The sequence below is a fragment of the Salvelinus alpinus genome, chromosome 21 (assembly GCF_045679555.1).
Source record: "Salvelinus alpinus chromosome 21, SLU_Salpinus.1, whole genome shotgun sequence".
In the NCBI taxonomy this organism is placed as follows: domain Eukaryota; kingdom Metazoa; phylum Chordata; class Actinopteri; order Salmoniformes; family Salmonidae; genus Salvelinus; species Salvelinus alpinus.
In genome coordinates, this window is record NC_092106.1 from 34,748,644 (window position 1) to 34,771,816 (window position 23,173).

The 23,173-nt window shown below is 48.7% G+C and overlaps 1 protein-coding gene across 1 annotated transcript; it reads left to right on the forward strand.

The window, feature by feature from the left end:
• The first annotated feature begins 1,149 nt into the window (after nt 1–1,149).
• Nucleotides 1,150–22,828, forward strand: LOC139548497 (histidine-rich protein PFHRP-II-like). Its single transcript, XM_071358192.1, has 3 exons — nt 1,150–1,280; nt 21,832–22,276; nt 22,376–22,828. The coding sequence occupies exons 1-3, from the start codon at nt 1,150–1,152 to the stop codon at nt 22,826–22,828; spliced, it is 1,029 nt and encodes a 342-aa protein (XP_071214293.1).
• Nucleotides 22,829–23,173: the final 345 nt, after the last annotated feature.

A 23,173-nucleotide genomic window follows, 5' to 3' on the forward strand; every position in this document is an offset into this window, starting at 1 on the left:
AGATTGAAAATAAAAATCTCATTGATATATCAAGACCAGTCCCCATGCTTGTCTCAGTGCAGCGCAAAACAGTGCTGAAATAGTTGACAACACGTGGCTATTGCTTCTAATCCTAATATAACAATTGAATGACTTTGGGTGTTCAAGTCAGCAATAATTTTTTGCCTTCATTACCCTACTATTTTCCAATATTTCTGTCATTCAGTGATATTTATTCACATAGTAATTTGTTATGGATCCATCCAGATGTGGGCAGAAAACAATGCATGTGGTGGACTCTGTAAGAGTCTATTGTCCTGCTGATAGCCCATCAAGGGTGGATGGCTTAAAAGAACTCCAGTACAGAGAAGAGAAAGGAGGCTTAAATAATTAAACATGTCTGTAAAATACTGTTAGACTTGGGAATTATGGTCATGGACAGTGTTATTCACCTGTGTTATGCCGAAAGTGAAAGCCCAGGAAAATGAACAGGTACAGTAGGCTACAATACTGTAAAGTAGGCATAATAATGCTACAAATAATGCTTAAATCGACTGCTGGTCTTTACTGTATGCTGCACATTTTTACATTGTATTCCACTTCCAGTGAGACTGTTCAAGCCATCGACTCACTGATGGTTGAAGATGATGATCGATCGGCAAAGGCAATCTGGAATCTGCTGGCATCACGACACGACATCAACATCCCTCTAACCACAGTCAGAAGACAGTTGAAGAAACTTGAGTGGACTTATGGAAAGACTGTAAGACATTTATATGGATTTTTTTCTTCTCCCAGAACATGAAACGTGTGGTCTCTTGTTTTGTACTGTTCTGTAGTTTCGACCCAGTAATTCGTCTGACAAACAAAGAACTTTGCGTGTGTGCTGCAGGCATGTGGTGACACCATCTACCACTAACGGTCGTAGCATATGCTCTTACTTTTAAAGGAAGAACCACTGTAGTTCAGGAATTTTACTAACATCTCACTCTATACATATGTATAGTTACAGCAGGCCAAGGTAGGAGAGTCAGACATACACACACATGCAACAACATCACTCACTTCCGGTATTGGAGTTGTTGGTTCTGTGGGTCGAGCGGATGGCGCACCAGCATCTACCTCCTGAATCCTCCTCATGATGGCTGCAGAAGCTGGGATCCTTGGGATATGTTGCCTCCTCTGGATTTGAAGTCTTACCAGTGCCTTGCCCAGCTCCTCCAGAAAGAACCGTCTCTTATGTTCCAATCTGGTTTCAACGCCATCCAGATGACAAACCGAGATGCCGAGATGTCCAAGATGTACATATATCACAAAGTGACCAGTGTAGGGTTCTTCTTTTGCAGCTGTAGCCAGTCACCAGCTTGTCTAAATTGTCCACCTCTCCTTTTGTGGCATTGTCATTGGTTTTTGATATTCCTGGCCACAGATTCTCCCATCCCTATGCAGCATACTCATTAGTACCACATTTTTATATTTCTTTGGCACGTAGGACACCAGGTACTTGTCGGCCGTGAACACACACTTAGAGGAAATGATATGCCAGTTCCGTGTATTTAACAGCTGAGGTGGGAGCTCTGGCTTGTTCTTTCATACTTTTTCTACCATTGTCAGCTTCCTCTTGAGGAGTTCCTGTCCCAGCTTGTGCGAAGTAAAAAACAATATGGTATGTGATGTTGTGGCCACGGAGTCCCTGTGTCACATCCAGGATAACCCCCATCCCTTGGTTCTCCTCTGCCTGAAGGGGCAGCAGCCTCTTAATGGCATATGCTGCTCATCAACAGTAACGTTGGGCCCAGGCTTGTAAAACAGGGGAAGGCGGTCCACACATTTGTCCCACACTGACCTGATTGCAGCTAGCTTGACTCTCTGCCACCGAGCTGGTCTGGTGTCTCGGTTATCGAAGCGGATAATCCTGGAATCAATGTGGAAGTTTTCCAGAGACATTGTTGCACGGAAAAATTCTCTGCCAGTTTCTTCATCCCACAGGGATTCTGGGGATTCCCCATTGGATCTGAAAACACCAGCAAGGATAAGAACCCCAAAGTATGCTAGTAAATTAGTTTGGTCCATCTCCTTCCATCTCTCTCCAAAAACACGCCTTCCCTCCAAATTAGTGCAGTCCAGAATGACTTTCTGGATGGTGTCTGGGACGAAACAGTTCAAGAGAAGACTTTATGTCCTGCACATGAGTAACCACCATCTGCATCAGCCCTGGTTGTATCCTTATCACATTGGCAGCCATGCTTGGTGGCTCATTCCTTGACCAAGAAGACTATTACATTTCACAATTTTTTTATATCCATATTTCACCTCCTTTAGGCTGCTGCTAATGATCTGGTTGCTGACAGGCTGGTCCTGGGGCTGGCTGAGGGTCAATCTCATCTCCTCTTCTTCTAACTCACTGTCAGACTCTGAATTGACATAGACATGATCCTCATATTCTGAAAATTCTTCCAAAGTGGAAGTCACTCCTTCCACACTATTTTCTCTCCCTGAATTTTTTTTTTCTAAAGCCCTCTGAGCAGAGATGATTTTTGTCATACTGATTGTGGTAAGGAGCCACACATGCAAAGCTATTTATTTGTTGTGTCCCTTCCCCAATTTGCACCTGGCTGTGGTAGAGTGTGGAAAAATACAGAATTTTTTACAATGTATCAAAATAATATATTGAAATAATGTATTGTAATAACATTGTGCAGGTTCCCGCAAGACATTGTGTAGTTTCACACACTACAAAGGGTAAAGAGTGCGGGAAAAGTTGGAGACAGGCAGACAGGCAGGGAGACAGACAGGTTATTGGTGCTATGTTGAAGACAGAGTGAAAGCACACAGCAAACCTTTTTGTTTCATTTTTATTTGTTTTCTCCTACACACACACTTTTCCACACTTTTATTACCCTCGGGTCCAGTGGACCCAAACACTACATATGTAATATAAATGTGTAGGGGGGTGCACAGTGTGCACTCAATGAAAATGTGTTATTTTACATGTTCTTCACAGAAAATCTGCCAAAGCCAGTGAGTTTCAGGTTGTTTTAGTCGACATTGAAAATGGGTCCCACAGACCCGAACACCACACAAGGGTTACTGGATTTCTAGACTGCATAGTTTTTTTTGCCATTCCTCTATATCCTTTCGACTTTCTTTCAGAATAAATGCATAAAAAATGACGTGCTATATTATAGTATGTTACCGAAATGTTCTGTCGACATTAGTTGCACAGACCAGAAAGACCTTTTTAGTAATTGAGTTTTCATAGTTCCATGTGATACTGAGAAGTGTGTGTGTGTGTGTGTGTGTGTGTGTGTGTGTGTGAGAGATCGGAGCTGGGACTGCAGAGAGTCGTTAGACGGGATGTTAACTGAGTGTGCTGTGAGATGTAGCAAGCAGCGAGTCGCTGTTTGTCTGAAGAGCCTGGCTGCAACCTTCGCAGGAGAGGAGTGCTGGGCGTTAATGAGAGCGGTACTCAGGTTAGGCTCCTGCCAAAACGAAAAGGAGAGCCCCCCTGCTCCTCTCCACCCCCTAATGGATACTGGAGCGGCAATCAATTGATTCTCCTCATTGCAGTTTCATAGTTATGGAAAAGCCACTGATGATTGTATACAGACATTATCCGTCTTATAATGGCCTATCATTAAGAGTGTGTGCGTGTTTCGATTCCTCTTGGTCCAGTCAGAATCATTCTGTAATCAGCTTTCTGCTCTGCCTGTCCTCCCACTGTCTGTATATTCTGACTCTGTTCCCAGACATGAAGACTGTGGCTGTATGCTAGGCCTTTAGCTGTATGCTAGGCCTTTAGCTGTATGGTAGGCCTGTAGCTGTATGGTAGGCCTGTAGCTGTATGGTAGACCTGTAGCTGTACGGTAGACCTGTAGCAGTACGGTAGTCCTGTAGCTGTATGGTAGACATGGATACCTGTAGCAGCACGGTAGTCCTGTAGCTGTATGGTAGACCTGTAGCTGTGTGGTAGGCCTGTAGCTGTATGGAAGGCCTGTAGCTGTAGGCTATACATGTAGCTGTAGGCTATGCCTGTAGCTGTATGGTAGACCTGTAGCTGTATGGTAGACAAGTAGCTGTACGGTAGACCTGTAGCTGTACGGTAGACCTGTAGCTGTATGGTAGACATGTATCTGTACGGTAGACCTGTAGCTGTACGGTAGACCTGTAGCTGTACGGTAGACCTGTAGCTGTACGGTAGACATGTAGCTGTACGGTAGACCTGTAGCTGTAGGGTAGACCTGTAGCTGTACGGTAGACATGTAGCTGTATGGTAGACCTGTAGCTGTACGGTAGACCTGTAGCAGTACGGTAGTCCTGTAGCTGTATGGTAGACATGGATACCTGTAGCTGTACGGTAGACCTGTAGCTGTACGGTAGACCTGTAGCTGTATGGAAGGCCTGTAGCTGTATGGAAGGCCTGTAGCTGTAGGCTATACATGTAGCTGTTAGCTATGCCTGTAGCTGTATGGTAGACCTGTAGCTGTATGGTAGACAAGTAGCTGTACAGTAGACCTGTAGCTGTACGGTAGACCTGTAGCTGTATGGTAGACATGTATCTGTACGGTAGACCTGTAGCTGTATGGTAGACCTGTAGCTGTACGGTAGACCTGTAGCTGTACGGTAGACATGTAGCTGTACGGTAGACCTGTAGCTGTAGGGTAGACCTGTAGCTGTACGGTAGACCTGTAGCTGTACGGTAGACCTGTAGCAGCACGGTAGTCCTGTAGCTGTATGGTAGACCTGTAGCTGTGCGGTAGGCCTGTAGCTGTATGGAAGGCCTGTAGCTGTAGGCTATACATGTAGCTGTAAGCTATGCCTGTAGCTGTATGGTAGACCTGTAGCTGTATGGTAGACAAGTAGCTGTACGGTAGACCTGTAGCTGTACGGTAGACCTGTAGCTGTATGGTAGACATGTATCTGTACGGTAGACCTGTAGCTGTATGGTAGACCTGTAGCTGTACGGTAGACCTGTAGCTGTACGGTAGACATGTAGCTGTACGGTAGACCTGTAGCTGTAGGGTAGACCTGTAGCTGTACGGTAGACCTGTAGCTGTACGGTAGACCTGTAGCTGTACGGTAGACCTGTAGCTGTACGGTAAACCTGTAGCTGTAGGGTTGACCTGTAGCTGTACGGTAGACATGTAGCTGTATGGTAGACCTGTAGCTGTACGGTAGACCTGTAGCTGTAGGGTAGGCCTGTAGCTGTAGGGTAGGCCTGTAGCTGTACGGTAGACCTGTAGCTGTACGGTAGACCTGTAGCTGTACGGTAGACCTGTAGCTGTACGTGTGACATGTAGCTGTATGGTAGACCTGTAGCTGTATGGTAGACATGTAGCTGTTTGGTAGACAAGTAGCTGTACGGTAGGCCTGTAGCCGTACGGTAGGCCTGTAGCCGTACGGTAGGCCTGTAGCTGTACGGTAGACCTGTAGCTGTACGGTAGGCCTGTAGCTGTAGGGTAGGCCTGTTGCTGTAGGGTAGGCCTGTTGCTGTAGGGTAGACCTGTTGCTGTAGGGTAGACCTGTTGCTGTAGGGTAGGCCTGTAGCTGTAGGGTAGGCCTGTAGCTGTACGGTAGACCTGTAGCTGTACGGTAGACCTGTAGCTGTATGGTAGACCTGTAGCTGTGTGGTAGGAATGTAGCTGTGTGTTAGGAATGTTGCTGTGTTTAGGCCTGTAGCTGTACGGTAGGCCTGTAGCTGTATGGAAGGCCTGTAGCTGTAGGCAATACATGTAGCTGTAGGGTATGCCTGTAGCTGTATGGTAGACATGTAGATGTATGGTAGACAAGTAGCTGTACGGTAGGCCTGTAGCTGTAGGTTAGGCTTTTAGCTGTAGGGTAAGCCTGTATGTTTAGGGTAGTCCTGTAGCTGTACTGTAGGCCTGTAGCTGTACGGTAGACCTGTAGCTGTTCAGTAGACCTGTAGCTGTATGGTAGACCTGTAGCTGTACGGTAGACCTGTAGCTGTAAGGTATACCTGTAGGTGTAGGGTAGACCGGTAGCTGTACGGTAGGCCTGTAGCTGTATGGTAGGCCTGTAGCTGTTGGGTAGGTATGTAGATGTACGGTAGACCTGTAGCTGTACGGTAGACCTGTAGCTGTACGGTAGACCTGTAGCTGTACGGTAGACCTGTAGCTGTAGGGTAGACCTGTAGCTGTACGGTAGACCTGTAGCTGTACGGTAGACCTGTAGCAGCACGGTAGTCCTGTAGCTGTATGGTAGACCTGTAGCTGTGCGGTAGGCCTGTAGCTGTATGGAAGGCCTGTAGCTGTAGGCTATACATGTAGCTGTAAGCTATGCCTGTAGCTGTATGGTAGACCTGTAGCTGTATGGTAGACAAGTAGCTGTACGGTAGACCTGTAGCTGTACGGTAGACCTGTAGCTGTATGGTAGACATGTATCTGTACGGTAGACCTGTAGCTGTATGGTAGACCTGTAGCTGTACGGTAGACCTGTAGCTGTAGGGTAGACCTGTAGCTGTACGGTAGACATGTAGCTGTATGGTAGACCTGTAGCTGTACGGTAGACCTGTAGCTGTAGGGTAGGCCTGTAGCTGTAGGGTAAGCCTGTAGCTGTACGGTAGACCTGTAGCTGTACGGTAGACCTGTAGCTGTACGGTAGACCTGTAGCTGTACGGTAAACCTGTAGCTGTAGGGTTGACCTGTAGCTGTACGGTAGACATGTAGCTGTATGGTAGACCTGTAGCTGTACGGTAGACCTGTAGCTGTACGGTAGACCTGTAGCTGTAGGGTAGGCCTGTAGCTGTAGGGTAGGCCTGTAGCTGTACGGTAGACCTGTAGCTGTACGGTAGACCTGTAGCTGTACGGTAGACCTGTAGCTGTACGGGTGACATGTAGCTGTATGGTAGACCTGTAGCTGTATGGTAGACCTGTAGCTGTTTGGTAGACAAGTAGCTGTACGGTAGGCCTGTAGCCGTACGGTAGGCCTGTAGCTGTACGGTAGACCTGTAGCTGTACGGTAGGCCTGTAGCTGTAGGGTAGGCCTGTTGCTGTAGGGTAGACCTGTTGCTGCAGGGTAGACCTGTTGCTGTAGGGTAGGCCTGTAGCTGTAGGGTAGGCCTGTAGCTGTAGGGTAGGCCTGTAGCTGTACGGTAGACCTGTAGCTGTACGGTAGACCTGTAGCTGTGTGGTAGACCTGTAGCTGTGTGGTAGGAATGTAGCTGTGTGTTAGGAATGTAGCTGTGTTTAGGCCTGTAGCTGTACGGTAGGCCTGTAGCTGTATGGAAGGCCTGTAGCTGTAGGCAATACATGTAGCTGTAGGGTATGCCTGTAGCTGTATGGTAGACATGTAGATGTATGGTAGACAAGTAGCTGTACGGTAGGCCTGTAGCTGTAGGTTAGGCTTTTAGCTGTAGGGTAAGCCTGTATGTTTAGGGTAGTCCTGTAGCTGTACTGTAGGCCTGTAGCTGTACGGTAGACCTGTAGCTGTAAGGTATACCTGTAGGTGTAGGGTAGACCGGTAGCTGTACGGTAGGCCTGTAGCTGTATGGTAGGCCTGTAGCTGTTGGGTAGGTATGTAGATGTACGGTAGACCTGTAGCTGTAGGGTAGGCCTGTAGCTGTATGGTAGGCTTGTAGCTGTATGGTAGGGTTGTTGCTGTATGGTAGGCCTGTAGCTGTAGGGTAGGCCTGTAGCTGTATGATAGGCTTGTTTCTGTACGGTATACCTGTAGATGTACAGTAGGCCTGTAGCTGTGTGGTAAGTCTGTTGTTGTACGTTAGTTCTGTAGGTGTAGGGTAGGATTGTAGTTGTAGGGTAGTCCTGTAACTGTAGGGTAGACATGTAGCTGTATGGTAGGCCTGTAGCTGTAGGGTAGACCTGTAGCTGTATGGTAGGCCTGTAGCTGTATGGTAGGCCTGCAGCTGTAGGGTAGGCCTGTAGCTGTAGGGTAGGCCTGTAGCTGTAGGGTAGGCCTGTAGCTGTATGGTATGCCTGTAGCTGTATGGTAGGCTTGTAGCTGTATGGTAGGCTTGTAGCTGTATGGTAGGCTTGTAGCTGTATGATAGGCCTGTAGCTGTATGGTAGGCCTGTAGCTGTAGGGAGACCTGTAGCTGTAGGGAAAACATGTAGCTGTACGGTAGGCCTGTAGCTGTACGGTAGGCCTGTAGCTGTAGGGTAGGCGTGTAGCTGTATGGTAGACCTGTAGCTGTATGCTAGACCTGTAGACGTACGGTAGACCTGTAGCTGTTCGGTAGACCTGTAGCTGTTCGGTAGACCTGTAGCTGTTCGGTAGACCTGTATCTGTACGGTAGACCTGTAGCTGTATGGTTGACCTGTAGCTGTAATGTATACCTGTAGCTGTAAGGTATACCTGTAGCTGTATGGTAGACCGGTAGCTGTACGGTAGGCATGTAGCTGTATGGTAGGCCTGTAGCTGTTGGGTAGGTCTGTAGATGTACGGTAGACCTGTAGCTGTAGGGTAGGCCTGTAGCTGTATGGTAGGCTTGTAGCTGTATGGTAGGCTTGTTGCTGTATGGTAGACCTGTAGCTGTAGGGTAGGCCTGTAGTTGTATGATAGGCTTGTTTCTGTACGGTATACCTGTAGAGGTACAGTAGGCCTGTAGCTGTGTGGTAGGTCTGTTGTTGTACGTTAGGCCTGTAGCTGTAGGGTAGACATGTAGTTGTAGGGTAGGCCTGTAGCTGTAGGGTAGGCCTGTAGCTGTATGGTAGACCTGTAGCTGTATGCTAGACCTGTAGCTGTATGGTTGACCTGTAGCTGTATGGTACGCCTGTTGCTGTATGGTAGACTTTTGGAGGGCACCTCCATATTGTTTTTCCTTGACAATGTTCTCCATTCAACCTGGTGCTTATTATAGAGTTAGTGTTTAGGTTATTATACATCTGTTATGCAAAATGTGTTGTGTATTAGCTACAATAGAGAACTACTTTACATGTACACTAGGTTGGTAGATCCATCTTCAGTGGTACATGCGGTAGCTGTACGGTTGACCTGTAGCTGTACGGTAGACCTGTAGCTGTACGGTTGACCTGTAGCTGTACGGTTGACCTGTAGCTGTTTGGTATACCTGTGGCTGTAAGTAGGCCTGTAGCTGTACGGTAGTCCTGTAGCTGTATGGTAGGCCTGTAGCTGTACGGTAGACCTGTAGACGTACGGTATGCCTGTAGCTGTAGGGTAGACCTGTAGCTGTAGGGTAGGCCTGTAGCTGTAGGGTAGACCTTTAGCTGTAGGGTAGACCTTTAGCTTTAGGGTAGGCCTGTAGGTTAGACCTGTAGCTGTACAGTAGACCTGTAGCTGTACGGTAGGCCTGTAGCTGTAGGGTGGGCCTGTAGCTGTATGGTAGGCCTGTAGCTGTAGGGTAGACCTATAGCTGTACAGTAGACCTGTAGCTGTACGGTAGGCATGTAGCTGTATGGTAGGCCTGTAGCTGTATGGTAGACCTGTAGCTGTATGCTAGACCTGTAGCTGTATGGTAGACCTGTAGCTGTAGGGTAGGCCTGTAGCTGTAGGGTAGACCTTTAGCTGTAGGGTAGGCCTGTAGCTGTAGGGTAGTCCTGTAGCTGTACGGTTGACCTGTAGCTGTACGGTTGACCTGTAGCTGTACGGTTGACCTGTAGCTGTACGGTTGACCTGTAGCTGTACGGTTGACCTGTAGCTGTACGGTAGACCTGTAGCTGTACGGTTGACCTGTAGCTGTACGGTTGACCTATAGCTGTACGGTTGACCTGTAGCTGTTTGGTATACCTGTGGCTGTACGGTAGGCCTGTAGCTGTATGGTAGGCCTGTAGCTGTACGGTAGACCTGTAGACGTACGGTATGCCTGTAGCTGTAGGGTAGACCTGTAGCTGTAGGGTAGGCCTGTATATGTAGGGTAGAACTATAGCTGTACAGTAGACCTGTAGCTGTACGGTAGGCATGTAGCTGTATGGTAGGCCTGTAGCTGTATGGTAGACCTGTAGCTGTATGCTAGACCTGTAGCTGTATGCTAGACCTGTAGCTGTATGGTAGACCTGTAGCTGTAGGGTAGGCCTGTAGCTGTATGGTAGACCTTTAGCTGTAGGGTAGGCCTGTAGCTGTAGGGTAGGCCTGTAGCTGTAGGGTAGGCCTGTAGCTGTAGGTTAGACCTGTAGCTGTACAGTAGACCTGTAGCTGTAGGGTGGGCCTGTAGCTGTATGGTAGGCCTGTATTTGTAGGGTAGACCTGTAGCTGTACAGTAGACCTGTAGCTGTACGGTAGGCATGTAGCTGTACGGTAGGCCTGTAGCTGTATGGTAGACCTGTAGCTGTATGGTAGACCTGTAGCTGTATGCTAGACCTGTAGATGTATGGTAGACCTGTAGCTTTTGGGTAGGCCTGTAGCTGTAGGGTAGACCTTTAGCTGTAGGGTAGGCCTGTAGCTGTAGGGTAGACCTTTAGCTGTAGGGTAGGCCTGTAGCTGTAGGGTAGACCTATAGCTGTACAGTAGACCTGTAGCTGTACGGTAGACCTGTAGCTGTACGGTAGGCCTGTAGCTGTACGGTAGACCTGTAGCTGTATGGTAGACCTGTAGCTGTATGGTAGACCTGTAGCTGTATGGTAGACCTGTAGCTGTATGGTAGACATGTAGTTGTATGGTAGACCTGTAGCTGTAGGGTAGACCTGTAGCTGTAGGGTACGCCTGTAGCTGTAGGGTAGACCTGTAGCTGTATGGTAGACCTGTAGCTGTACGGTAGGTATGTAGATGTACGGTAGACCTGTAGCTGTAGGGTAGGCCTGTAGCTGTATGGTAGGCTTGTAGCTGTATGGTAGGGTTGTTGCTGTATGGTAGGCCTGTAGCTGTAGGGTAGGCCTGTAGCTGTATGATAGGCTTGTTTCTGTACGGTATACCTGTAGATGTACAGTAGGCCTGTAGCTGTGTGGTAAGTCTGTTGTTGTACGTTAGGCCTGTAGCTGTAGGGTAGGCATGTAGTTGTAGGGTAGTCCTGTAACTGTAGGGTAGACATGTAGCTGTATGGTAGGCCTGTAGCTGTAGGGTAGACCTGTAGCTGTATGGTAGGCCTGTAGCTGTATGGTAGGCCTGCAGCTGTAGGGTAGGCCTGTAGCTGTAGGGTAGGCCTGTAGCTGTAGGGTAGGCCTGTAGCTGTATGGTATGCCTGTAGCTGTATGGTAGGCTTGTAGCTGTATGGTAGGCTTGTAGCTGTATGGTAGGCCTGTAGCTGTATGGTAGGCCTGTAGCTGTATGGTAGGCCTGTAGCTGTAGGGAGACCTGTAGCTGTAGGGAAGACATGTAGCTGTACGGTAGGCCTGTAGCTGTACGGTAGGCCTGTAGCTGTAGGGTAGGCGTGTAGCTGTATGGTAGACCTGTAGCTGTATGCTAGACCTGTAGACGTACGGTAGACCTGTAGCTGTTCGGTAGACCTGTAGCTGTTCGGTAGACCTGTAGCTGTTCGGTAGACCTGTATCTGTACGGTAGACCTGTAGCTGTATGGTTGACCTGTAGCTGTAAGGTATACCTGTAGCTGTAAGGTATACCTGTAGCTGTATGGTAGACCGGTAGCTGTACGGTAGGCATGTAGCTGTATGGTAGGCCTGTAGCTGTTGGGTAGGTCTGTAGATGTACGGTAGACCTGTAGCTGTAGGGTAGGCCTGTAGCTGTATGGTAGGCTTGTAGCTGTATGGTAGGCTTGTTGCTGTATGGTAGACCTGTAGCTGTAGGGTAGGCCTGTAGTTGTATGATAGGCTTGTTTCTGTACGGTATACCTGTAGAGGTACAGTAGGCCTGTAGCTGTGTGGTAGGTCTGTTGTTGTACGTTAGGCCTGTAGCTGTAGGGTAGACATGTAGTTGTAGGGTAGGCCTGTAGCTGTAGGGTAGGCCTGTAGCTGTATGGTAGACCTGTAGCTGTATGCTAGACCTGTAGCTGTATGGTAGACCTGTAGCTGTATGGTACGCCTGTTGCTGTATGGTAGACTTTTGGAGGGCACCTCCATATTGTTTTTCCTTGACAATGTTCTCCATTCAACCTGGTGCTTATTATAGAGTTAGTGTTTAGGTTATTATACATCTGTTATGCAAAATGTGTTGTGTATTAGCTACAATAGAGAACTACTTTACATGTAAACTAGGTTGGTAGATCCATCTTCAGTGGTACATGCGGTAGCTGTACGGTTGACCTGTAGCTGTACGGTAGACCTGTAGCTGTACGGTTGACCTGTAGCTGTACGGTTGACCTGTAGCTGTTTGGTATACCTGTGGCTGTAAGTAGGCCTGTAGCTGTACGGTAGTCCTGTAGCTGTAGGGTAGGCCTGTAGCTGTAGGGTAGGCCTGTAGCTGTACGGTAGACCTGTAGCTGTACGGTAGACCTGTAGCTGTATGGTAGACCTGTAGCTGTGTGGTAGGAATGTAGCTGTGTGTAAGGAATGTAGCTGTGTTTAGGCCTGTAGCTGTACGGTAGGCCTGTAGCTGTATGGAAGGCCTGTAGCTGTAGGCAATACATGTAGCTGTAGGGTATGCCTGTAGCTGTATGGTAGACATGTAGATGTATGGTAGACAAGTAGCTGTACGGTAGGCCTGTAGCTGTAGGTTAGGCTTTTAGCTGTAGGGTAAGCCTGTATGTTTAGGGTAGGACCTGTAGCTGTACGGTAGACCTGTAGCTGTTCAGTAGACCTGTAGCTGTATGGTAGACCTGTAGCTGTACGGTAGACCTGTAGCTGTAAGGTAGGCCTGTAGCTGTTGGGTAGGTATGTAGATGTACGGTAGACCTGTAGCTGTAGGGTAGGCCTGTAGCTGTATGGTAGGCTTGTAGCTGTATGGTAGGGTTGTTGCTGTATGGTAGGCCTGTAGCTGTAGGGTAGGCCTGTAGCTGTATGATAGGCTTGTTTCTGTACGGTATACCTGTAGATGTACAGTAGGCCTGTAGCTGTGTGGTAAGTCTGTTGTTGTACGTTAGGCCTGTAGCTGTAGGGTAGGCATGTAGTTGTAGGGTAGTCCTGTAACTGTAGGGTAGACATGTAGCTGTATGGTAGGCCTGTAGCTGTAGGGTAGACCTGTAGCTGTATGGTAGGCCTGTAGCTGTATGGTAGGCCTGCAGCTGTAGGGTAGGCCTGTAGCTGTAGGGTAGGCCTGTAGCTGTAGGGTAGGCCTGTAGCTGTATGGTATGCCTGTAGCTGTATGGTAGGCTTGTAGCTGTATGGTAGGCTTGTAGCTGTATGGTAGGCCTGTAGCTGTATGGTAGGCCTGTAGCTGTATGGTAGGCCTGTAGCTGTAGGGAGACATGTAGCTGTAGGGAAGACATGTAGCTGTACGGTAGGCCTGTAGCTGTACGGTAGGCCTGTAGCTGTAGGGTAGACCTGTAGCTGTATGCTAGACCTGTAGCTGTATGGTAGACCTGTAGCTGTATGGTACGCCTGTTGCTGTATGGTAGACTTTTGGAGGGCACCTCCATATTGTTTTTCCTTGACAATGTTCTCCATTCAACCTGGTGCTTATTATAGAGTTAGTGTTTAGGTTATTATACATCTGTTATGCAAAATGTGTTGTGTATTAGCTACAATAGAGAACTACTTTACATGTAAACTAGGTTGGTAGATCCATCTTCAGTGGTACATGCGGTAGCTGTACGGTTGACCTGTAGCTGTACGGTAGACCTGTAGCTGTACGGTTGACCTGTAGCTGTACGGTTGACCTGCAGCTGTTTGGTATACCTGTGGCTGTAAGTAGGCCTGTAGCTGTACGGTAGTCCTGTAGCTGTATGGTAGGCCTGTAGCTGTACGGTAGACCTGTAGACGTACGGTATGCCTGTAGCTGTAGGGTAGACCTGTAGCTGTAGGGTAGGCCTGTAGCTGTAGGGTAGACCTTTAGCTGTAGGGTAGACCTTTAGCTTTAGGGTAGGCCTGTAGGTTAGACCTGTAGCTGTACAGTAGACCTGTAGCTGTACGGTAGGCCTGTAGCTGTAGGGTGGGCCTGTAGCTGTATGGTAGGCCTGTAGCTGTAGGGTAGACCTATAGCTGTACAGTAGACCTGTAGCTGTACGGTAGGCATGTAGCTGTAGGGTAGTCCTGTAGCTGTACGGTTGACCTGTAGCTGTACGGTTGACCTGTAGCTGTACGGTTGACCTGTAGCTGTACGGTTGACCTGTAGCTGTACGGTTGACCTGTAGCTGTACGGTAGACCTGTAGCTGTACGGTTGACCTGTAGCTGTACGGTTGACCTATAGCTGTACGGTTGACCTGTAGCTGTTTGGTATACCTGTGGCTGTAGGGTAGGCCTGTAGCTGTACGGTAGGCCTGTAGCTGTACGGTAGACCTGTAGACGTATGGTAGGCCTGTAGCTGTAGGGAGACATGTAGCTGTAGGGAAGACATGTAGCTGTACGGTAGGCCTGTAGCTGTACGGTAGGCCTGTAGCTGTAGGGTAGACCTGTAGCTGTATGCTAGACCTGTAGCTGTATGGTAGACCTGTAGCTGTACGGTAGACCTGTAGACGTACGGTATGCCTGTAGCTGTATGGTATACCTGTAGCTGTATGCTAGACCTGTAGACGTACGGTAGACCTGTAGCTGTTCGGTAGACCTGTAGCTGTTCGGTAGACCTGTAGCTGTTCGGTAGACCTGTATATGTACGGTAGACCTGTAGCTGTATGGTTGACCTGTAGCTGTAAGGTATACCTGTAGCTGTAAGGTATACCTGTAGCTGTATGGTAGACCGGTAGCTGTACGGTAGGCATGTAGCTGTATGGTAGGCCTGTAGCTGTTGGGTAGGTCTGTAGATGTACGGTAGACCTGTAGCTGTAGGGTAGGCCTGTAGCTGTATGGTAGGCTTGTAGCTGTATGGTAGGCTTGTTGCTGTATGGTAGACCTGTAGCTGTAGGGTAGGCCTGTAGTTGTATGATAGGCTTGTTTCTGTACGGTATACCTGTAGAGGTACAGTAGGCCTGTAGCTGTGTGGTAGGTCTGTTGTTGTACGTTAGGCCTGTAGCTGTAGGGTAGACATGTAGTTGTAGGGTAGGCCTGTAGCTGTAGGGTAGGCCTGTAGCTGTATGGTAGACCTGTAGCTGTATGGTTGACCTGTAGCTGTATGGTACGCCTGTTGCTGTATGGTAGACTTTTGGAGGGCACCTCCATATTGTTTTTCCTTGACAATGTTCTCCATTCAACCTGGTGCTTATTATAGAGTTAGTGTTTAGGTTATTATACATCTGTTATGCAAAATGTGTTGTGTATTAGCTACAATAGAGAACTACTTTACATGTAAACTAGGTTGGTAGATCCATCTTCAGTGGTACATGCGGTAGCTGTACGGTTGACCTGTAGCTGTACGGTAGACCTGTAGCTGTACGGTAGACCTGTAGCTGTATGGTAGACCTGTAGCTGTATGGTAGACCTGTAGCTGTATGGTAGACATGTAGTTGTATGGTAGACATGTAGCTGTAGGGTAGACCTGTAGCTGTAGGGTACGCCTGTAGCTGTAGGGTAGGCCTGTAGCTGTAGGGTAGGCCTGTAGCTGTAGGTTAGACCTGTAGCTGTACAGTAGACCTGTAGCTGTACGGTAGACATGTAGCTGTACGGTAGACCTGTAGCTGTAGGGTAGACCTGTAGCTGTACGGTAGGCATGTAGCTGTATGGTAGGCCTGTAGCTGTTGGGTAGGTCTGTAGATGTACGGTAGACCTGTAGCTGTAGGGTAGGCCTGTAGCTGTATGGTAGGCTTGTAGCTGTATGGTAGGCTTGTTGCTGTATGGTAGACCTGTAGCTGTAGGGTAGGCCTGTAGTTGTATGATAGGCTTGTTTCTGTACGGTATACCTGTAGAGGTACAGTAGGCCTGTAGCTGTGTGGTAGGTCTGTTGTTGTACGTTAGGCCTGTAGCTGTAGGGTAGACATGTAGTTGTAGGGTAGGCCTGTAGCTGTAGGGTAGGCCTGTAGCTGTATGGTAGACCTGTAACTGTATGCTAGACCTGTAGCTGTATGGTAGACCTGTAGCTGTATGGTACGCCTGTTGCTGTATGGTAGACTTTTGGAGGGCACCTCCATATTGTTTTTCCTTGACAATGTTCTCCATTCAACCTGGTGCTTATTATAGAGTTAGTGTTTAGGTTATTATACATCTGTTATGCAAAATGTGTTGTGTATTAGCTACAATAGAGAACTACTTTACATGTAAACTAGGTTGGTAGATCCATCTTCAGTGGTACATGCGGTAGCTGTACGGTTGACCTGTAGCTGTACGGTAGACCTGTAGCTGTACGGTTGACCTGTAGCTGTACGGTTGACCTGTAGCTGTTTGGTATACCTGTGGCTGTAAGTAGGCCTGTAGCTGTACGGTAGTCCTGTAGCTGTATGGTAGGCCTGTAGCTGTACGGTAGACCTGTAGACGTACGGTATGCCTGTAGCTGTAGGGTAGACCTGTAGCTGTAGGGTAGGCCTGTAGCTGTAGGGTAGACCTTTAGCTGTAGGGTAGACCTTTAGCTTTAGGGTAGGCCTGTAGGTTAGACCTGTAGCTGTACAGTAGACCTGTAGCTGTACGGTAGGCCTGTAGCTGTAGGGTGGGCCTGTAGCTGTATGGTAGGCCTGTAGCTGTAGGGTAGACCTATAGCTGTACAGTAGACCTGTAGCTGTACGGTAGGCATGTAGCTGTATGGTAGGCCTGTAGCTGTATGGTAGACCTGTAGCTGTATGCTAGACCTGTAGCTGTATGGTAGACCTGTAGCTGTAGGGTAGGCCTGTAGCTGTAGGGTAGACCTTTAGCTGTAGGGTAGGCCTGTAGCTGTAGGGTAGTCCTGTAGCTGTACGGTTGACCTGTAGCTGTACGGTTGACCTGTAGCTGTACGGTTGACCTGTAGCTGTACGGTTGACCTGTAGCTGTACGGTTGACCTGTAGCTGTACGGTTGACCTGTAGCTGTACGGTAGACCTGTAGCTGTACGGTTGACCTGTAGCTGTACGGTTGACCTATAGCTGTACGGTTGACCTGTAGCTGTTTGGTATACCTGTGGCTGTAGGGTAGGCCTGTAGCTGTACGGTAGGCCTGTAGCTGTACGGTAGACCTGTAGACGTACGGTATGCCTGTAGCTGTAGGGTAGACCTGTAGCTGTAGGGTAGGCCTGTATATGTAGGGTAGAACTATAGCTGTACAGTAGACCTGTAGCTGTACGGTAGGCATGTAGCTGTATGGTAGGCCTGTAGCTGTATGGTAGACCTGTAGCTGTATGCTAGACCTGTAGCTGTATGCTAGACCTGTAGCTGTATGGTAGACCTGTAGCTGTAGGGTAGGCCTGTAGCTGTATGGTAGACCTTTAGCTGTAGGGTAGGCCTGTAGCTGTAGGGTAGGCCTGTAGCTGTAGGTTAGACCTGTAGCTGTAGGGTAGACCTGTAGCTGTAGGGTGGGCCTGTAGCTGTATGGTAGGCCTGTAGCTGTAGGGTAGACCTGTAGCTGTACAGTAGACCTGTAGCTTTAGGGTAGGCCTGTAGCTGTAGGGTAGACCTTTAGCTGTAGGGTAGGCCTGTAGCTGTAGGGTAGACCTGTAGCTGTAGGGTAGGCCTGTAGCTGTAGGGTAGACCTTTAGCTGTAGGGTAGGCCTGTAGCTGTAGGGTAGACCTATAGCTGTACAGTAGACCTGTAGCTGTACAGTAGACCTGTAGCTGTACGGTAGACCTGTAGCTGTACGGTAGACCTGTAGCTGTATGGTAGACCTGTAGCTGTATGGTAGACCTGTAGCTGTATGGTAGACATGTAGTTGTATGGTAGACATGTAGCTGTAGGGTAGACCTGTAGCTGTAGGGTACGCCTGTAGCTGTAGGGTAGACCTGTAGCTGTATGGTAGACCTGTAGCTGTACGGTAGGTATGTAGATGTACGGTAGACCTGTAGCTGTAGGGTAGGCCTGTAGCTGTATGGTAGGCTTGTAGCTGTATGGTAGGGTTGTTGCTGTATGGTAGGCCTGTAGCTGTAGGGTAGGCCTGTAGCTGTATGATAGGCTTGTTTCTGTACGGTATACCTGTAGATGTACAGTAGGCCTGTAGCTGTGTGGTAAGTCTGTTGTTGTACGTTAGGCCTGTAGCTGTAGGGTAGGCATGTAGTTGTAGGGTAGTCCTGTAACTGTAGGGTAGACCTGTAGCTGTATGGTAGGCCTGTAGCTGTAGGGTAGACCTGTAGCTGTATGGTAGGCCTGTAGCTGTATGGTAGACCTGCAGCTGTAGGGTAGGCCTGTAGCTGTAGGGTAGGCCTGTAGCTGTAGGGTAGGCCTGTAGCTGTATGGTATGCCTGTAGCTGTATGGTAGGCTTGTAGCTGTATGGTAGGCTTGTAGCTGTATGGTAGGCCTGTAGCTGTATGGTAGGCCTGTAGCTGTATGGTAGGCCTGTAGCTGTATGGTAGGCCTGTAGCTGTAGGGTAGACCTATAGCTGTACGGTAGACCTGTAGCTGTACGGTAGGCATGTAGCTGTATGGTAGGCCTGTAGCTGTATGGTAGACCTGTAGCTGTATGCTAGACCTGTAGCTGTATGGTAGACCTGTAGCTGTAGGGTAGGCCTGTAGCTGTAGGGTAGACCTTTAGCTGTAGGGTAGGCCTGTAGCTGTAGGGTAGTCCTGTAGCTGTACGGTTGACCTGTAGCTGTACGGTTGACCTCTAGCTGTACGGTTGACCTATAGCTGTACGGTTGACCTGTAGCTGTACGGTTGACCTGTAGCTGTACGGTAGACCTGTAGCTGTACGGTTGACCTGTAGCTGTACGGTTGACCTGTAGTTGTTTGGTATACCTGTGGCTGTAGGGTAGGCCTGTAGCTGTATGGTAGGCCTGTAGCTGTACGGTAGACCTGTAGACGTACGGTATGCCTGTAGCTGTAGGGTAGACCTGTAGCTGTAGGGTAGGCCTGTATATGTAGGGTAGAACTATAGCTGTACAGTAGACCTGTAGCTGTACGGTAGGCATTTAGCTGTATGGTAGGCCTGTAGCTGTATGGTAGACCTGTAGCTGTATGCTAGACCTTTAGCTGTATGCTAGACCTGTAGCTGTATGGTAGACCTGTAGCTGTAGGGTAGGCCTGTAGCTGTATGGTAGACCTTTAGCTGTAGGGTAGGCCTGTAGCTGTAGGGTAGGCCTGTAGCTGTAGGTTAGACCTGTAGCTGTACAGTAGACCTGTAGCTGTAGGGTGGGCCTGTAGCTGTATGGTAGGCATGTAGCTGTAGGGTAGACCTGTAGCTGTACAGTAGACCTGTAGCTGTACGGTAGGCATGTAGCTGTACGGTAGGCCTGTAGCTGTATGGTAGACCTGTAGCTGTATGGTAGACCTGTAGCTGTATGCTAGACCTGTAGATGTATGGTAGACCTGTAGCTTTAGGGTAGGCCTGTAGGCCTGTAGCTGTAGGGTAGACCTGTAGCTGTAGGGTAGGCCTGTAGCTGTAGGGTAGACCTTTAGCTGTAGGGTAGGCCTGTAGCTGTAGGGTAGACCTATAGCTGTACAGTAGACCTGTAGCTGTACAGTAGACCTGTAGCTGTACGGTAGGCCTGTAGCTGTACGGTAGACCTGTAGCTGTATGGTAGACCTGTAGCTGTATGGTAGACCTGTAGCTGTATGGTAGACCTGTAGCTGTATGGTAGACATGTAGTTGTATGGTAGACATGTAGCTGTAGGGTAGACCTGTAGCTGTAGGGTACGCCTGTAGCTGTAGGGTAGACCTGTAGCTGTATGGTAGACCTGTAGCTGTATGGTAGACCTGTAGCTGTACGGTAGACCTGTAGCTGTACGGTAGACCTGTAGCTGTACGGTATACCTGTAGCTGTACGGTAGACCTGTAGCTGTACGCTAGACCTGTAGCTGTACGGTAGACCTGTAGCTGTACGGAGACCTGTAGCTGTACGGTAGACCTGTAGCTCTAGGGTAGACCTGTAGCTCTAGGGTAGACCTGTAGCTCTAGGGTAGACTTGTAGCTCTAGGGTAGACCTGTAGCTCTAGGGTAGACCTGTAGCTGTAGGGTAGACCTGTAGCTGTAGGGTAGGCCTGTAGCTGTAGGGTAGGCCTGTAGCTGTAGGGTAGGCCTGTAGCTGTAGGGTAGGCCTGTAGCTGTAGGGTAGGCCTGTAGCTGTAGGGTAGACCTGTAGCTGTAGGGTAGACCTGTAGCTGTACGGTAGACCTGTAGCTGTACGGTATACCTGTAGCTGTACGCTAGACCTGTAGCTGTACGGTAGACCTGTAGCTCTAGGGTAGACCTGTAGCTCTAGGGTAGACCTGTAGCTCTAGGGTAGACTTGTAGCTCTAGGGTAGACCTGTAGCTCTAGGGTAGACCTGTAGCTGTAGGGTAGACCTGTAGCTGTAGGGTAGGCCTGTAGCTGTAGGGTAGGCCTGTAGCTGTAGGGTAGGCCTGTAGCTGTAGGGTAGGCCTGTAGCTGTAGGGTAGACCTGTAGCTGTAGGGTAGACCTGTAGCTGTACGGTAGACCTGTAGCTGTACGGTATACCTGTAGCTGTACGCTAGACCTGTAGCTGTACGGTAGACCTGTAGCTGTACGGTAGACCTGTAGCTGTAGGGTAGACCTGTAGCTCTAGGGTAGGACTTTAGCTGTATGGTACGCCTGTTGCTGTATGGTAGACGTTTGGAGGGCACCTCCATATTGTTTTTCCTTGACAATGTTCTCCATTCAACCTGGTGCTTATTATAGAGTTAGTGTTTAGGTTATTATACAGCTGTTATGCAAAATGTGTTGTGTATTAGCTACAATAGAGAACTACTTTACATGTAAACTAGGTTGGTAGATCCATCTTCATTGGTACATGCGGTTTGTTTGACACATCGTTACATTAAAACAGTATCACCTCTGAAATTTTGAGGTTGGAGGCACTCACAGGTATAACTCCTAAAAGTCGCGAACATCAACATTATCCAATAACCCTCTGTCATCGTAAGTTAATGTGCATCGTAACTCACGATCCAATGCTTCAGATCAATGTCATAACTCAGTCACAGCAGGAGAAGTGCTGCTGCAGAGACACTTGGACAACATCCACCTCACAACTCATCTCACATTACTTAACAGTCTGATCACATGAATAAGGGCTTCTCATTGCCAATACAGGGCTGCTGACAGAGGATGGTGGTGGGGGTGCTGAGGGGTGGGTAATGGGACACCGTGCCAGGCCGGGGGTGGGGGTCACAGAGATTGGGGAGGGGACACTGGTACTGTACCAGCATACTGGATTACAACTCTGTTTCCCTTTTTAGTGCCTACTTCCCAGTTTGCAGTTTCTCTGTTCGAGAAAATGATCATCTGCAAATATATGAAAATGCACTGCAGACGTTAGAAATGTGTCCATGGCAAAAAGGGTTTAGCTCTGCAGGGCAAGCACCTCCATAAATCACCAGTGGAGGCAGTTTTATTACAGGTTGTAAATATAACACCCTGTCATATTATATGACAGCCATCACTAACTCATTCTGATTAGTATTTCTCTCTCTCTCTCTCTCTCTCTCTCTCTCTCTCTCTCTCTCTCTCTCTCTCTCTCTCTCTCTCTCTCTCTCTCTCTCTCTCTCTCTCTCTCTCTATCCCCCTCTTTCTCTCTCTCTCTCCTTCAGTATTTCTTTCTTTCTCTCTATCTCTTCCTCTCTCTCTCTCTCTCACCCCCTATCTCTCTCTCACCCCCTATCTCTCACTCCCTCACTCACTCGCTCACTCACTCGCTCACTCTCTCACTCACTCACTCACTCACTGCCTGGGCATGGCTTTATTGCATATAAATGGCAGATTGTAATGGAATTTAGTGCTGATGTGATTCCAACTGTATAATATATACATTTCTTGAATGAGAAGCAACTTCCTCCAAACTGATGTTAGATACAACAGGTCGTGTAGATCAGCAGGTGTTTGAAATTACTTTGTTTACCTGGCTTTTCTCTGGTGATTGTTCTCACACAGCTCTCAACACACAGACAGTCAAATTCACACGGCCAGTAACATTCCCACGGCCAGTAACATTCCCACGGCCAATAACATTCCCACGGCCAGTAACACTCCCACGGCCAGTAACATTCCCACGGCCAATAACATTCACAAGGCCTGTAACATTCCCACGGCCAGTAACATTCACACGGCCAATAACATTCACAAGGCCTGTAACATTCCCACGGCCAGTAACATTCACACGGCCAGTAACATTCACACGGCCAGTAACATTCCCACGGCCAGTAACACTCCCACGGCCAGTAACACTCCCACGGCCAGTAACACTCGCACGGCCGGTAACACTCGCACGGCCGGTAACATTCCCACGGCCGGTAACACTCGCACGGCCGGTAACACTCGCACGGCCAGTAACACTCACACGGCCAGTAACATTCACACGGCCAGTAACATTCACACGGCCAGTAACATTCACACGGGCAGTAACATTCACACGGCCAGTAACACTCACAAGGCCAGTAACATTCACACGGCCAGTAACATTCACACGGCCAGTAAGATTCACACGGCCAGTAACATTCACACGGCCAGTAACACTCACACGGTCAGTAACATTCACACGGCCAGTAACACTCACAAGGCCAGTAACATTCACACGGCCAGTAACACTCACAAGGCCAGTAACATTCACACGGCCAGTAACATTCACAAGGCCAGTAACACTCACAAGGCCAGTAACATTCACACGGCCAGTAGCACTCGCAAGGCCAGTAACACTCACATGGCCAGTAACATTCACACGGCCAGTAACATTCACAAGGCCAGTAACATTCACACGGCCAGTAACATTCACACGGCCAGTAACACTCACAAGGCCAGTAACACTCACAAGGCCAGTAACATTCACAAGGCCAGTAACACTCACAAGGCCAGTAACATTCACACGGCCAGTAACACTCGCAAGGCCAGTAACACTCACAAGGCCAGAAACACTCACAAGCAGGGCCAGTAACATTCACACGGCCAGTAACACTCGCAAGGCCAGTAACACTCACAAGGCCAGAAACACTTGGGGCCAGTAACATTCACACGGCCAGTAACACTCGCAAGGCCAGTAACACTCGCAAGGCCAGTAACACTCGCAAGGCCAGTAACACTCACATGGCCAGTAACATTCACACGGCCTGAAACACTCACATGGCCAGTAACATTCACAAGGCCAGAAACACTTGCAGGGCCAGTAACATTCACATGGCCAGTAACATTCACATGGCCAGTAACATTCACATGGCCAGTAACATTCACACGGCCAGTAACACTCACAAGGCCAGTAACACTCGCAAGGCCAGTAACACTC

Coding starts and splice junctions, on each gene's coding strand:
- LOC139548497 (XM_071358192.1), top strand. CDS start 1,150: ATGTTGCCTCCTCTGGATTTGAAGTCTTACCAGTGCCTTGCCCAGCTC. Junction 1,281..21,831: donor GATGCCGAGATGTCCAAGAT/GTACATATATCA, acceptor GTTCTCACACAG/CTCTCAACACACAGACAGTC. Junction 22,277..22,375: donor CGGCCAGTAACATTCACACG/GCCAGTAACATT, acceptor ACGGCCAGTAAG/ATTCACACGGCCAGTAACAT.